The sequence below is a fragment of the Lagenorhynchus albirostris genome, chromosome 5, assembly GCF_949774975.1.
Source record: "Lagenorhynchus albirostris chromosome 5, mLagAlb1.1, whole genome shotgun sequence".
NCBI lineage: Eukaryota > Metazoa > Chordata > Mammalia > Artiodactyla > Delphinidae > Lagenorhynchus > Lagenorhynchus albirostris.
This window is the reverse complement of record NC_083099.1, coordinates 85,826,567-85,843,666: the sequence shown is the minus strand read 5'-3', so window position 1 is coordinate 85,843,666 and position 17,100 is coordinate 85,826,567. Positions and strand designations below refer to the sequence as shown.

General features: G+C 43.9%; 1 protein-coding gene across 5 annotated transcripts in view; it reads left to right on the top strand.

The window, feature by feature from the left end:
• Nucleotides 1-15,944, top strand: part of SIDT1 (SID1 transmembrane family member 1) — an 87,197-nt gene extending 71,253 nt beyond the window's left edge. For 3 of the 5 annotated variants that reach the window (XM_060150603.1, XM_060150602.1, XM_060150601.1), the window contains 7 exons: nucleotides 1,641-1,655; nucleotides 2,599-2,675; nucleotides 5,395-5,441; nucleotides 9,786-9,891; nucleotides 9,977-10,087; nucleotides 11,280-11,393; nucleotides 14,492-15,944. In XM_060150603.1, the coding sequence (XP_060006586.1) occupies nucleotides 1,641-1,655; nucleotides 2,599-2,675; nucleotides 5,395-5,441; nucleotides 9,786-9,891; nucleotides 9,977-10,087; nucleotides 11,280-11,393; nucleotides 14,492-14,554 (533 nt within the window). In that variant the 3' untranslated portion in view covers nucleotides 14,555-15,944. Of the gene's footprint in view, nucleotides 1-1,640; nucleotides 1,656-2,595; nucleotides 2,676-5,394; nucleotides 5,442-9,785; nucleotides 9,892-9,976; nucleotides 10,088-11,279; nucleotides 11,394-14,491 lie in introns of all 5 variants that reach the window. The other 2 variants (XM_060150600.1, XM_060150599.1) reach the window with 2 other exon arrangements.
• Nucleotides 15,945-17,100: the final 1,156 nt, after the last annotated feature.

Sequence of the window (17,100 nt, the reverse complement as noted above, 5' to 3'; positions counted from 1 at the left end):
CACTGGGGAATGAGGGCCTTTAAAATACGGCTCCCCTGTTGCCCAGATCTAAGAGCGATTCTACATAAACAAGTGGCTTTAAGACTAGGAGACCAAATAAAACAATCTCTCATTTTGGCAGTTTAGTTTTTCCTTTTGGCATGGTCAGTAGATTAACTCTTGGTGTTAACATAGCCGGTATACCTCCAACTCCCCCCAGTGGAAGCATCAATAGCTGGTTGGGTAGAACATTTGGTACAGCACTCTGTTCGTGCTCCATCCTCCACACTCAAAGGTGAATGAAGTCAAACAAACTAAACTCTCAAAAGGAACATAAGTTAGGCACTGTTCCTCTGGGTTTTGCAAGTCGGAAAAATAAACTTGAATACAGATATATGTAATGGTAGTGACCATTAATACATAGAGGAGCTTTTAATATGTTTATACCACCTTGGCCCCATGCAACTTTGCAATACTGAATTAATTTACCTTTTTAAAAAAGGAGAAATTGAATGTAGTCTATTATAACCATGTACTAGTCTGTCAGGGTCCCAACAGGAAAAAGGTATCACATACAAAGATAAAAGATTTATTCACAGAGGGACTCTTCATAGGACAGGGGTGGGGTGGGGAAGAATGAAAGGGGTAGCACAGTAACCTGGGGTTAGTAGCAGGAAGCTTTTACTACCCACAAGCCCAAAAGGGCATAGAGGAAGTGGTTACCAAAACATGGAAGGAGGGCATCACGGAGAGAAAGTCACCTTCCTCCATGAGCGTGGAGCAGTGACCTTTGGCTAACAGACAGGCAACCTCACAGGGAAGGCACCAGGCAGATAGTACTCTGGGCTCACTCTCCTTCCTCTGTCCCTCCAGTCTCCTGCTGGCATTTCTCATTGTCCAAGTCCAAGGGGAGCGAGGGAACCCATTGAGTGGTCCCTGCAGTCAGCCTCCCCGGGCGTGGTGAGGACAGAGAGACATGGCAGGTGAGTCTGGAGGGGCAAAGGGAAGATAACCTTCACACAACTTAACCCAACATTTAAAATTTCTGTACCTAGGGAGTGTCCCCCAAGTGGTTACGGATTTACCAAAGTCAAAAGGAAAACATTGTGACAATTGCATCTACATTTAGTCCAAAGTCAGGAAGTCGGGTTAGTGGACAGTGGTTCAGGCAACACCAACCTCTCTGCCCATTCCATAAGCTGCCTTTGCTTTCTCAAATCACAGATTCCTTTCTCTGGGGCCCTTAGGCCACACAGGAAAATTAAAGTGGACACGAGGAAAGGCAGTAGCAATGAGGCAGAGCATTTCATAAGCAGGACAGAAAACTGCAGAGCTACTTGTCCAGATCACCGTCGTGCCTCTTGTTTCCCGAAAAGGACCACAGGCAGAGGATGGATTATAAGTTGCAAGTGGTGCACAAAAGTACACAGGGAGAGAGGAAAGTCTGATTCACGCTTCGAAGAATAGTGAACTTCTGAACGTTTGAGACAGGCAGAAGGAGTCTGTGTTCTTTACGAGAAGACATTACTTTTGTAATCAGAAAACAAAATTAAAGTCATCTGTTTCGAGAGAAAAATAAAATGACCAGTAGTTTACCTGTTTGGCTACCTTCTTACAAATCTTTTTTTCTCTCCTCAATTCTCTGCTTCCCACTGATTCAGATGTGTCTGACACAGGTAACGTTCAGCCACCCTCCCCAGGGTTTTCTACATTGTTTTCTTAACAAAGTAACATGCCTGACTGACCTGCCAACTCTGCTTTCTGAACACCTTGCAGATTGGGCAGGATTTGGTGGGCAGGGGGTTTGGAGAGAGGCTCAGAGGCAGGGATGCACCCCAATCCAGCCCGCAGCGCGCCTCTTCTGGGCTAGTGCACGGACACGCCCACGCCCCCACCCCCCAGTGTATCTAGTCTAGTGAACGCTGCTTAAATTGACCCCAGGGGTAGCCTTGAAGAGGAACGGCAGCACAGCAGAGCTGGGGTCCACCCTTACTGAAATGCTCACTTCAGGAAGACCCCAGCTCTCCCCGTGGCATCTCTGTGTGGATGGCTCACAGAATGACAGCCCCACCTGGGGCCCTGACCCTGCTCACATAACAATCATCATATGTACAGGTTTCTGAACATGCTTAGTAGACCCCACTGTCCCCTGGTTCAATTCTTACTGACTTATAACCACACTGAGAAACACAGATTCGAATTTTTCCAAGCTAAGATTTCCCATGGTCTAGAGAGAGCAGATGTGTTAAGGTGACTTTTGAGAGTCCCCATACATCTCTGCTGTAAAGAAAACACTAAACCATCAACAGAGGGAAACTTAGCTGAAGGAGACCATAGGAGGGTTGGCCAGCCCCCCAAACGGTTTGCGAGTGCTTGTTCCTTGTGTCCATCTTGCCTGCCTTTCTGCGGGTTGCTGCATGGATAGAGCACACCTGCCACGAAAGCCCAGGCAGCTGTGGGTGGCGTCTTTTAAAGCAAACATTTATTGCTGACCTATTAGGGACAAAGCATGGCTTTTATGAGGTGACATCATCCTGGCCGCAAAAGCTTGGGCCAAAGGGGAGTGTTCTGGATTATCTCTGACCAAGCCTTCTCACCATGCAATTGTGTCATCAGCAGATTTGGGAATTTTCCGACGGGCCGCTATGGTGTTCTACACGGACTGCATCCAGCAGTGCAGCCGGCCTCTCTATATGGTAAGTGTGTGTTCCCGTGTGCCTTGGCCTTCTCCCAGACAACAGGAGGACAGCAGGAGGGGCAGGCTCGGGGTAGTCACACAAGGCTCCCCAAACCAAGAGGGCCAGATGGCCTAGCGTGGCTGAAGTCCAGTTAGTGAGGGAAGAGGCATCTTGCGTCCCCTTCTCACTCTTAAAAGACACGCTGGGATGGTTCCTTTTTCGTACATGAAAAATTGCTAGTATATAAAGAACATATGTAGGTATATACACACACAAAACTATAAAAGTGATGATTGCTGGAGGAGGGAGGATCCAGATAGGGTGTCCCTATAAATAATCATCCAAAGAGGTATGATTATTTCACTTGTGAAAGTCAAGAGAGGGCACTATTACTAATGACACCTGGACTGTCCCAGGCAAACTAGGGACATATGATCACTCCAATCACTTTCATTAGGAACTTTCCACATTATACATTTGTTTGCTTTTTACACATTGTTTGACTTTTACAATGAGCACGAATGCTTTTTCAAAATCGTAGCTCTTGCTTGATGGCAGAAATACACTTTTAAAAATTCTACCGTATGGTTTTCAATGTATTACACATTTCTACACTGAGCGGAGGGATCAGTGTAGTTTCTACACTGAGCTGGGATCAGCCCTGCTCCCAGCTGCCTTGGCTTGCTGGCCAGTGACCTTGGGAAGGCTACATACCTCCTCTGAGCCACTGCCCCAACCTTTACCCCATGCTGTGATCAGAACTAGTGATGCCGTTTGGGCCTGGCACACAGGCATTCACTAAATTCCTGCTGATAGTTTATAATCAGAAGGATTTTTACATAAAGGAACATGGGAATGTTTTAAGCCCGGTAGAGCTTGGGCAGGAGCTATAGGCACTAAAAGTTGAATTGAAGCTGGAGGGTTTTACTCAGGGGAGAACTTAAAAGCCCATTAGGACCTGTGAGTATTAGGAGAGATAAGAATGCCTCAGCTGTGAACCATAAGGGGAAATTAGTGTTTCTGGTGTTTTTTACATTAATTGATGCAGGCTGTCTTTTTTTTAAAAAAACAGACTATTTTTAGAGCATTTTAAGAGTTTTTAGTTTTTTTAGGTTCACCGAAAAATTGAGAAGAAAATACAGAGATTTCCCGTATGCCCCTCCACCACACAGACACAGCTTCCCCATATCAACACCCTCACCAGAGAGGTGCATTTGCTAGTCAGTGAACCTATGTTAACACATCATAATCACTCAAAGTCTATACTTTACATTACAATTCACTCCTGGTGTTGTACATTCTATGGTTTTCTTGACGAGTTTGTGATGACATATATTCATCATTATAGTATCAAAGACGGTAGAGTAGTTTTCCTGCCCTAAAAATCCTCTGTGCTCCACCTATTCTTTCCACCTGCCCCTCCTCCCCAACCCCTGGCAGCCACTGGTCTTTTTTAGTGTCTCCTTAGTCTTACCATTTCCAGAACGTCATATCGTTGGAATAATATAGTATGCGGCCTTTCCAGATTGGCTGAAATAATATGCACTTATGTTTCCTCCATGTTTTTTCATGGCTTGCTAGCTCATTTCTTTTTTTTTTTTTTTGCGGTACGCGGGCCTCTCACTGCTGTGGCCTCTCCCGTTGCGGAGCACAGGCTCCGGACGCGCAGGCTCAGCGGCCATGGCTCACGGGCCCAGCCGCTCCGCGGCATGTGGGATCTTCCCGGACCGGGTTACGAACCTGTGTCCCCTGCATCGGCAGGCGGACTCTCAACCACTGCTCCACCAGGGAAGCCCTCATTTCTTTTTAGTCCTGACTAATATTCCACTGTCTGGATGTGCTACAGTTTATTTATCCGTTCACCTGTTGAAGGACATCTTGGTTCTTCCAAGTTTGGGCAATTATGAATAAAGCTGCTATAAAATTTTGTGGGCAGGTTTTTGTATAGGCACGTTTTCAGCTCCTTTGGGTAAACACCAAGGAGCACAACTGCTGGATCATACGGTAAAAGTATGTTTAGTTTTCTAGGAAACTGCCAACCAAACTGTCTTCTGAAATGGTCGGACCATTCTGCGTTCCCACCAGCCATGAATGAGAGTTCCACATCCTCACGAGCAACTGGTGTTGTTAGTGTTTTGGATTTTGGCTTTTCTAGTAGGTGAATTCGTTTTTTTAAAAGGAAGATATTTCCCTGCGCCACCAAGGAAGCCCCAATAACTTTAATCTTAATAAGGCCATGTGTTTAGAAACCAGGAGCCTGGGAGCTGCAGGACCTCCTTGGAGCCAGAATAATGAAACTAATTCCAGGTGCATCCCAAGAGCTGCCTTAGGGCCCACCAGTTAACACAACCCAGGGAAAGAGTCCTTGGTTACAGAACAGTGGTGGCAGAATTCTTTTAACTACTGAGTAATCAGCACATACCACCAGCCTTCCCGCCAAGAGGTGGGCCCAGGCGCCCAGCTCCTTTAAAAACTGGGGGGAAAACAGCAAGACTTCTGCTTTATTCACCAGGCTTTCTTTTACAGGGACGAGGTCACGTCTGTTTGCAGTCAGAGGCTTTGCCATTTAGTCCTCGTAGAGGACTTTCCAGTCATAGGCAAAGCTCTCTTACAACTATAGAAAAATTGTTTCCACCAAGGCAATTGTTTTCCCATAATTGATGCTTCCCCTATGGTAAGTTTTTTAAAAAGCAGTATGTGCGGCCCCTCATTTGATGTTTTCTTTCCTCCTTTCCAGGACAGAATGGTATTGCTCATCGTGGGGAATCTGGTTAACTGGTCCTTGTAAGTAGTCTTAGGAAAACAAGTTTTTCTCTTTATTAATTTCTCTGTAACACCGTGGTTTAGCTTTCCTTGGCTGTCATTTTTATAAAGAAGTCTTAAATTACATTAAGGAGAGCATAGGACTGTGCTTGTTCTAGTGACTTGAAAGAAAGCTACTTTTCATCCTGCAAAGAATGCACTAGGAAGCTCTTGTGTACCAATAGTTGCCTCCCTTAAAGCAATGAGTTCAACACACTGATGCCTTGAGCTCATTTGTTCAACAAGACAAACATCAAATTTGCTATATCTAGGTGGATAAATTAGATTGGATATATATGCATATACACACATACACACATATATATAAAGAGAGACTAATTATGCCAGCAGCAGCAAAAATGCAACAGTTTTAAACTCTTTTTAGAACTTTCCATAAAGGCTACCCAGTAGGCATTTCTCTTACTAGGGGTGTGTGTGTGTGTGTGTGTGTGTGTGTGTGTCTTTTTCATTTCTTTCTTTCCCTCCAGGTCTCAATCTTCTTACTCTGCCTATACCATTTTTCTTCCTTTTCTTTTCCCTCATTATCACCTTGGTCTTGTTTCCTCAAATGACCTCTAAGTAGAACACTGCAACAGAAGTACAATTATGCTAGCTGTATTTTATGTATCTATTTTTCGCAACTTATTCTTAACTTAAAAATGTGAATGAGTGAGATGTTTTATTGATCCCTCAAAAAATAAGTATGTTGAGCTGCTTTTATTAGTGGTTCTTAGCTGATGTGCTCCCCTGGGTCAGTGACCTTTGATAGAAAGGTGACACCCTACTCCTCCTCCCTTTAAGATGCCAGATGCAGGGGTTCCCTGGTGGCGCAGTGGTTGAGAGTCCGCCTGCCGATGCAGGGGACATGGGTTCGTGCCCCAGTCCGGGAAGATCCCACACGCCGCAGAGCGGCTGGGCCCATGAGCCATGGCCGCTGAGCCTGCGCGTCCGGAGCCTGTGCTCCGCAACGGGAGAGGCCACAGCAGTGAGAGGCCCGCGTATCGAAAAAAAAAAAAAAAAAGATACCAGATGCAAAGAAATAAGCACACCATCAGGGAAAGCCAGAATCAAGTCATGAGAATTTGAATCTTATTTCGGGGCCACATGCTTCTGGAAGAAACTTCCCACAATATTGTTGCCCCAGGGTTTACCTTGGGGAAGGTCCATACCTGTGAAGGACTGTCCTTTACTCAGGGACACGTCAGGATGGGTGATTCTTGGCCGTGGTCACCTGCGATGCTCTCTCGGCCACCCTTTTAGGGAAGACCCCACAGTCCTGGCGACTCTGTAAGACAGGATGGAGGGTGTTGATAGGAGATACGATACTGAACAACTGATGATAGTGTCTGCAGGGTCAGAATCACCTAGCTTGTCCCTGCCTCTAGTAGAACTAAAATCAAACCCAAGTCTGCAATCAGATTTAACAATCAATGGAAAGATATCCCATGCTCTTGGATTGGAAGAATTAATGTTGTTAAAATGGCCATACTACCCAAATCAATCTACAGATTTAACGTGATCCCTATCAAATTACCCATGACATTTTTCACAGAACTAGAATAATCCTAAAATTCATATGGAACCATAAAATACCCAGAACTGCCAAAGCAATCCTGAGGAAAAAGAACAAAGCAGGAGGCATAACCCTCCCAGACTTCAGACTATACTACAAAGTTACAGCAATCAAAACAGTGGGGTACTGGCACAAAAACAGACATATGAATCAATGGAACAGAATAGACAGCCCAGAAATAAACCCACACACCTACGGTCAATCAATCTTTGACAAAGGAGGCAAAATTACATAATGGGTAAAAGACAGTCTCTCAGTAAGTGGTGTTGGGAAAGCTGGATAGCCACATGTAAATCAATGAAGTTAGAACACATCCTCACACCATACACAAACATAAACTCAAAATGGCTTAAAGACTTAAACATAAGATATGACACCATAAAACTCCTAGAAAAGATTATAGGCAAAACATTCTCTGGTATAAATCATACCAAAGTTTCTTAGGTCAGTCTCCCAAGGCAATAGAAATAAAAACAAAAATAAACAAATGGGACCTAATCAAACTTACAAGCTTTTGCACAGCAAAAGAAACCATAAACAAAAAGACAACCTATGGAATGGGAGAAAATATTTGCAAACAATGCGACCCAAAAGGGCTTAATTTCCAAAGTATATAAACAGCTCATACAACTCAATAACAAAAAGAGAACCCAATCAAAAAATGGGCAGAAGACCTAAATAGACTTTTCTCCAAAGAAGACATACTGATGGCCAATAGGCACATGAAAAGGTGCTCAGCATCACTAGTTATTAGAGAAATGCAAATCAAAACTACCTCACAATGGTCAGAATGGCCATAATTAAAAAGTCTACAAATAAGTAATGCTAGAGAGGGTATGGAGAAAAGTGAACCCTCCTACACTGTTGGTGGGAATGTAAGTTGGTTCAGCCACTATGGAAAACTGTATGGAGGTTCCTCAGAAAACTAAAAATAGAATTACCATATGATCCAGCAATCCCACTCCTGGGCATATATCCAGAGAAAACTATAATTCAAAAAGATACATGCACCCCAATGTTCATAGAAGCACTACTCACAATAGCCAAGACATGGAAACAATCTAAATGTTTATTGACAGATGAATAAATAAAGAAGTTGTGGTACATATATACAATGGAATACTACTCAGCCATAAAAACTGAAATAATGCCACTTGCAGCAATATGGATGCAACTAGAGATTATCATACTAAGTAAGTCAGAAAGAGGAAGACAAATATCATATGATATCACTTACATGTGGAATCTAAAATATGGCACAAATGGACCTATTCACGAAACAGAAACAGATTCACAGACATAGAGAACTGACTTGTAGTTGCCAAGTGTAGGGGGGCGGGGAAGGGACGGAGTGGGAGTTTGGGGTTAGTAGATGCAAACTATTACATACAGAATGGATAAACAACAAGGTCTTACTGTATAGCACAGGGAACTATACCCTGGGACAAATCATAATGGACAAGAATATTAAAAAGAATGCATAGATGTGTATAACTGAGTCACTTTGCTGTACAGAAGAAATTAACATAACATTGTAAATCAACTATACTTCAATAAAAAATAAATTTAAAAAAAATGAACAAAAACACTCCATTAATAACAGCTTTCCACTTGAAATACTTAGGAATAAACTTTGAGAGATGTGTGGAATCTTTCTGCAGGAAATTTAATTACCTTATCAGGAGAGATAGAAGAAAACTTAGCTAAGTGAAGAAAGATGGCATGCCCTGGGTGAGAAGATTAACTATTGTAAGATAACAATTCTCAAGTTAATGTGTAAATTTAGAATTAGAAATGGAATGAAGTTAATAGGATTTTATTCTGAAATTATTTACCTAGTTAGACAAAGTCTCTGCAAAAGGTTAACCGGAGAAAGGAGGGGCAGAGGTGTATAGTGACAGCCCAGCATGATTCAATAGAACTTTCTGGAATGATGTGTTTATTAGCCACTTGTGGTTATTGAGCACTTGAAATGTGGTGTGACTGAGGAAATGAATTTTCAATTTTTTTTTAATTTTTGTTAATTTTTATTTAAATAGCCACATGTGGTTACCACATTGGATAGTGCAAGCTAGCCTAACCTTTGTTAGATAATCTAACATATTATAAAACAACAATAACACGATGAGCCACTGCTCCAAAACTAGAAATTATAAATTAGTGAATCAGGATGAAGAGGCCAGAAAGCCAACTATATACATATGTGCATGGTGTGTCTGTATTAAACACAAGCTTTCAAAACCAGGAGATAAGAAAGGGCTGTATAATAAAGACTTTTGTTAGAACGGAACAGAAATTTGGAGCAAACTTAAGGCCAAACCCCAACCAAAATAAACTTCAGTATTAATTTAGACAGCTAGCAAAAATTTGGTAATGTGTGTCAAGCCAAGTATTGAGATAATTCTATGTCTAGTAATCTATTCCAACCATCTTAAATGCAAAAAGGAAAAAAAAGCACAATATGTCTGAAGGTATTTATTGTTGCAGTTTTTAATAATAGTGCACAACGGAAGGACAAAGAGAAAACTCTTCATTTCAGCTAGAGAGGTAGGATGATTGCTTATGGTACATCCACTGATAGGAACCTCACAATCGTTAAAAATGAATGTTCTGAGGAAGACGTAATGAATTGAAAGTTACTTACAACATTTTTAAATTCCCCTCCCACCAGAAACGGGGGTGTGGGAGTGAAAAAGCCAATAATGTTACAAATCCACCTTCATAGCTACAAAATAATTCCTCTGTGTGCTCAGTGCCCTCTTTGGACTGATCTATCGACCCAGGGACTTTGCCTCCTACATGCTGGGCATCTTCATCTGTAACCTGCTGCTCTACCTGACCTTTTACGTCATCATGAAGGTAAGAGTGGCGGCTGGGAGCCGGGCACTGCGGGGCCCTCCTCGGGTGACGCGTGTGGCTTGGCAGCAGCGCTTCTCACCCACAGCTTCGCAGCTCCGAGAAGATCCTCCTGATCCCGCTCTTCTGCATCGTTGCCACCGCTGCGGTGTGGGCTGCTGCCTTGTATTTTTTCTTCCAGAATCTCAGCAGCTGGGAGGTAAGAGGGCAGTTTTCTTTTCCAGGATGACATTCTCTCTCCATCTTGCCTTTCTGACCTTCCTACCTCCCTCTCTTCATGTGCTGGTTGCTGTTTATCTTTTTTATGTTCTCTGACATGGATGCTTTCTCTAAAGGGGATGGTTTTCAATATCCACACGTGACTGCTCAATAAATGGCATGTCGTCATTATCAGGGTGGCGCCTCTTAAAAACGAAGCTCTACCAACACTGCAAACGTGATCTTCATTATGTGTCATTCCCAGTGGATGTTTAATACGTACAGGAACCTTGCTTAGTGTATCTTCTCCACCTTATCATAGTCACCATCCATAAACAAATACACAGGTGCAGGTGTTTATAAATCCATTTCACAGATAGGAAAGCTGAGGCCTAGGAAACTGGTGATGTGTCTGAGGCACAGAACAGGGAAGAAGTCTTAGCTCTCCATCACCATAATCACCACAGGCAACTTTAGAACCTTTTTATCACCCCAGGAAAAAACCTGCATCCCTTAGCAGTCAATCACCATTTCTCCCTAACCCCTTAGCCTTAGGCAACCACTAATCTATCTTTTGTCTCTACAGATCTACCTATTCTGGACATTTCATATAAATGGAATCACATAACATGTGGTCTTTGGCTTCTCTTCATAATGGTTCACCCATGTGTAGATGTTATCAGTACTTCATGTTTTTATTGCTGAATATTCCATTGTACGGATATACCTCATTTTATCTACCCGTTCAGCAGTCTATCGACATTTAAGTTGTTTCCGCTTCTTGGCTTTTATGAATGCTGCTGCTGTGAACAACTGTGGTCAAGTTTTGTGTGGACGTATGTTTTCTTGGAAGCTAACTTTTTTTTTTTTTTTTTTTTTTTGCGGTACGCGGGCCTCTCACTGCTGTGGCCTCTCCCGTTGCGGAGCACAGGCTCCGGACACTCAGGCTCAGTGGCCATGGCTCACGGGCCCAGCCGCTCCGCGGCATGTGGGATCTTCCCGGACCGGAGCACGAACCCGTGTCCCCTGCATCGGCAGGCGGACTCTCAACCACTGCGCCACCAGGGAAGCCCGGAAGCTAACTTTCTGACCCAGGCATCTAGTAGTGACTTTTTAGGTTTCTGGATACTCAGCCCTCTAAGGAGTTGAACTGTGGGAATGCCCCCACTACATCCTGCCTCACCTTCTTCCAGGGAACGCCAGCCGAATCCCGAGAGAAGAATCGAGAGTGTATCCTGCTGGATTTCTTTGATGACCATGACATCTGGCACTTCCTCTCTGCTACTGCCCTGTTTTTCTCATTCTTGGTGAGTTTATAAAAACTTTTTTCATTTCTTCTCGCTTTACATCCTGTACCCCTTTTTTTCTCTTCCCCTCTTTCTTACATCCCCTTTTGTATTTTTAATTTCCCTTTCCAAGTCTTCATTATAATTCAATGTACAGAATATCTTATTTCTTTTTTTACACTGTATCCTTCGGTTAGATCTTTATTTTCATTCTCCTTTTACTCTTCAATACTTTAAGACATAGAGGGATAAAATAATTTTCCTTCAGTTGTGCAATGTTTGGACTGAACTGTTGATTAGAACTCACATGCCCAAATCCCCCGGGAACCACTTTGGGCATTGGCTACAATCTCAGCCACACTAGGTTATTCCTTCTTGTGCTATACTCACGTTCCTCCCCCTCTTCCAGTCTCACTGCATGTCTTACAAACATTTCACAAGTTCTTGGAGTGGCTCAGGATAGCAGCCAGGCCTCTTTTTGCCTTCTAACCAGTCTCTTCCAAATCTCTCCTGTAGTCCCTCCATTTTTTGTCCAAACACCTTTCCAGAAGCCACGCATATTATAACAACCCAGGATGAGAACTCCCAGCCTACTTCCATCTTAATTTTGACTTTTCCAAAATAAAAGCCCATGATGCCTGTACAAAAGGTCATTTAAAAAATAACATTGGGTTGGCCAAAAAGTGCCTTCAGTTTTTAAGTAAAAATAAAGGACATTTTTCATTTTCACCAAGAACTTTATTGAACAATGTATTTGCCCTTTTGTTCCACTACCTTCTGCCACTTTACAGGCAACTTCATAATTCCATCTTCCCAAAACTTTTTATCTTTTTGAGCAAAGAACTGTTCCAGGTGCCTTTTACAGTCTTCCAGGGAATTGAATTTTTTTTCCATTAAGAGAATTTTGTAAAGACCAAAATAAATGGAAATCCGAAGGTGCAATGTCTGGTGAATACGGCTGATGAATCAGAACTTCCCAGCCAAGCTGTAGCAGTTTTTGCCAGGTCATCAAAGAAACATGTGGTCTTGCGTTATCCCGATGGAAGATTATGCGTTTTCTGTTGACTAATTCTGGATGCTTTTCGTCGAGTGCCGCTTTCAGTTGGTCTGATTGGGAGCAGACCTTGTTGGAATTAATCATTTGGTTTTCTGGAATTAGCTCATAATAGAGGACTCCCTCCCAATCCCACCATATACACAGCATCACCTTCTTTGGATGAAGACCGACCTTTGGTGTGGTCGGTGGTGGTTCATTTCGCTTGCCCCACAGTCTCTTCCATTCCACTTTATTGTACAGTAGCAACTTTTCGTTGCCTGTCACAATTTGTTTTAAAAATGGAACTTTTTATGTTTGTTATTTTTGGCCGTATTGGGTCTTCATTGCTGTGCACAGGCTTTCTCTAGTTGCGGCGAGTGGGGGCTACTCTTTGTTGCAGTGCACGAGCTTCTCATTGCAGTGGCTTCTCTTGTTGCGGAGCACAGGCTCTAGGCGCACGGGCTTCAGTAGTTGTGGCGCACAGGCTTAGTTGCTCTGCGGCATGTGGGATCTTCCCAGTCCAGGGATCGAACCCATGTCCCCTGCATTAGCAGGCAGATTCTTAACCACTGCACCACCAGGGAAGCCCAAAACCAGAACGTTTTCATCACGTTTAAGTAGAGAATCACATGAGGAAATACAGTCAAGAAGGTTTTTTTTGCTTAACTTAATGTGAAACCCAAACATCAAAGTGATTCACATAACCAAGCTGGTGCAAATGATTTTCAGCGCTTGATTTAGATATTTTGAGGATGTCGGCTATCTCCCGTGTGGTATAACGTTGATCGTTCTTGATTAATGTCTCGATTTGATCGCTATCAACTTCAATTGGTCTACCCGACTGTGGAGCATCATCCAGCGAGAAATCTCCAGCACAAAACTTCACAAACCACTTTTGACATGTTCGATCAGTCACAGCACCTTCTCCATACACTGCACAAATCTTTTTCTTGCGTTTCAGTTGTTTTTACCTTTCTTGAAATAATAAAGCATAATATGCCGAAAATGTTGTTTTTCTTCCATCCTCAACAGTAAAATGGCTACACAAAAATTCACCAATTTTGATAGGTCTCTTTTTAAATGCACGTTGATAGGACAGCTGTCACACACAATCTAACAAAATTGTTCCAAATGAAGTTAAAAACAACTAAGTGCTGCTAGGGCCATCTTACGGAAAAAAACGAACGAACCTTTTGGCCAGCCCAATATTAGGCCTCCTGGTTTCACGCTGCCCACTTACTTTAGTCTTGTCCATGTAACCTCAAGAGTGGGGCAGGGCTACCCCCTCGTGGCCAGTTTGGGAAGTTTAACCAGTCTGTATAAACATCATTCCTGAAGGCTTTTATCTTTGATAGTCACCTTCTCTAGAGAGACAGAGACAACAAAAGTGGAGCTAAGGGTTCCATGTGGAGAGAGTGATGGCAGAGGGAACTAAAAATGGAGGATTAGGGTACAGTTCTTATATGGCAATATTCTATGCAACAAGATTTCATTCCGTTTAGGTCCCGACCCAAATGTCCCCTCCTAAGTGGTAATGATGTCCCTGGCCACCCAATGAAAAACAAAATTGTATACATATACAACTGAATCACTTTGCTGTACACCTGAAACTAACACAACATTGTTAATCAACTATACTGCAATATAAAATAAAAATACAAAATTTAGAAAAATAAAATTTTAAACAAAAAAATTTTTTTACCTCGCCCCATCCCATACTTCCTATATCCCCACCACAGTTTAATTATTATCCTTAGTACATATTACTAGCTAACATACTTGACTTTGCTCATGCGTTTGCTTCATGTCTGAAGCCCTCTCTCAAATGTAAGCTCCACCAGGGTAGGGATTTTTGTTCTAAGCCATATCTCTAGCACCTGGAATAGCACTTAATAGACCCTTGATAAATATTTGAATTAATAAATGAACTATGTAATTATGACAAGTGCCTGTTAAGAGCACGGCGTTGCAGAAAGCTGCAGAAGACATGAAAACAAATAAAGGCACTTGTGAGTCTTTGGGAGAAAATAGGGACTTATTGCAACTGTGGGTTCCTCTCATTTCTCTGCCTCTCTCATTTCAGGTTTTGTTAACCCTGGATGATGACCTGGATGTGGTTCGGAGAGACCAGATCCCTGTCTTTTAAGCCTCCAGCATGGAGAGCGGGGAGAGAGAGCAACCAATCTTGGTGCTGTTTCATGAAAAATACAGGGACTGCAGCAAAGTAACCACTGCCAAATGCTCCACTCACCCTCTGTTGGGTTGGTTCTGTACACATTCCCGCAGGGAGGAGAGGAGATACAGGGGGACCCAAGCCTGCAAGAAGGGAAGCAGAAGGGAGGCAGCAACTGCGGACAGAGTCAAGCCCTTCAGAGTCGAAAAACACCCACCATCCCCTTCTGTCACTACTCTGAGTTAGACATGGAAAAAAGCTGCATCGAAGTTGACCTTGGGACCACTCCCACCCTCACCTGATATTCGCCAGCCATGGGGGGACCATGCTGCTCTCCTCCCTCCAGCTGCCTCCCCGCCCAGAAACTCCAGGGTGGCCCCCGTGCATCTCTGTAACATCTGCTGCTCTAGACATCCCAAAACACCAGCCCACTTCTCCGAAGTCCTGGAATGATGTGATTCCTTAGAGTCTGGTAGAGGGGTGGCCCCGAGGCCCTACCCAACTGGGATAGATGTTTTGTAGCACCAGCTCGTCACCTCCACCAAAGGAATGCTGTACGCTTCCCCCAGGTTCCTGACCGCATTAGGAGGACTCTTACATCAGGCTGGGTCACCCGCTCCTGGCAGGTAACTGTCCCTGAGACCAAGGTGTGGGTGCTTCCCTGTTCCTTGGTGTCCTCATCTCACCGCTGTGTGTTGACCCCCTGACTCAGGCTCTACCTTCTTGGGAAGGCCACTTCTCCACAGACCAGCTCCAAGGTGGAAGGGGAAATGGGAAAACTCTTCCAGCAGCAGGAGGCACCAGAGGAATGACCGACAGCACTAGGAGACTGGTGACATCAGCATCAAGCACTCAGGCCTCACGTTAAGGACTTGGGCTCCTGGAGCAGATTCAGCGAAGGCAATTAGGCCTCCAAGTCAAATAGCTCCCTTCTGTGCCTGCATCACCCTTGGGGAAGAAATAAGTGTTCTAAGCAGGGGCACTGCTCTCGGGCTCCTGTACAACCGGCCAAGCCCCTCCTCTGCTGCTTTATGCAGATCAGGGGCTTTAGACTTTCTCCTGAGTTTCTCTGGAGGCCAGTCTCAGGGTGAACACATCTCACTCCTCCTCTCCAGTTGCAAAGAGCTCAGCCGGTTTGGGGGCGGGGCGGTTGTCTCTCTGACACACCTGATTCACATTCACTCCCCAGGATGGTGTTGAAACACTCAGTGTCCCATTTCACTCTCTCACTGTCCAGCAGCTCTGCCCCCAGGAAGTCCCATTTTGACCAAACTCCTGTATTACCTGCGATATGACGTCATCAGAAAATTTACATGCAAATGTGCATACACAGATATATTTGCCTGTGAAATTGAAGTCACCTTCTCACCTCTGCTTTTTTTTTTTTTTTTTGCTGTACGCGGGCCTCTCACTGTTGTGACCTCTCCCGTTGCGGAGCACAGGCTCTGGACGCGCAGGCTCAGCGGCCATGGCTCACAGGCCCAGCCGCTCCGCGGCATGTGGGATCTTCCCAGACCAGGGCACGAACCCGTGTCCCCTGCATCGGAAGGCGGACTCTCAACCACTGCGCCACCAGGGAAGCCCTCACCTCTGCTTTCTTGATCCTTCATTAGAAGGATCCTTCATTCTTTTTAAAATATATATATATATAATTTTCTCTAAAATAATGTTCAAAAACACATTTTGGAAGTTTGAATGGCAAACTTTCCCTGATTTTAAGAACACAAAGATGCTTTCAATGAAACACTATGATTTTTTTTCTAAAATGCCCCCAAATTCATAATTGGTGTTGTTATTCTTTATTCCTTAAAAATTGTTGGCTTCCATAGGCCATATGAAGGCCACCTATTAAATGGTTGTATCAATCTAACATTTAAAATAAATTTCGAACCTGTTTAACTTGGCTGATTTGACCTAATTCTTTTATTTTTAATGCACTAAAAGTTTTCAAATCCAAGAAAAAGCGGGGGTGTGGGGTGGTGCAGAATGCGAACGACAAAGTCTGTTCCAGCAGCCCTGTGGCCTGAAGTGAATAAATCGTAGGACACCTTACCTGTTTGGTAGCTTGTCTGAGAACTATGTCCATGGAAATGGGGAAGGGGCCCCAGAGAAATGGATGGACTGTGCTGCTGTATTCTTGACCGTTTTCTGACACAGTCTGCCTTGTGCTACAAACTTACACGTTGTGGTCAGTTTTGTTCTCTGCAGCAGGACGGAAAACCCAGACCAAGCCTGCTCTTATAAATATCAATTCTAAAGGTACCTGTTGCTTTTTCTGTAGTGCTGATTTGTGCATGGCTGGAGGCCACAAGAAAGTCGTTCAGCTGCGCCTGTAGGTTTGATAGGAACTCGGGGTGGAGGGGGCAGCCACAGTTACTCACAGTGGTCCCTTGTCCACATGTAGCACAGGCCTGTGTGACTTTTGTCTGTCCTCATGGACTTCTCTCTTCACAAGAGAAGGGAAGGCAACTCTGAAAGCTGAGTCCAACAGGAGGGTAACGGGAGCCAGCCAGCCACCG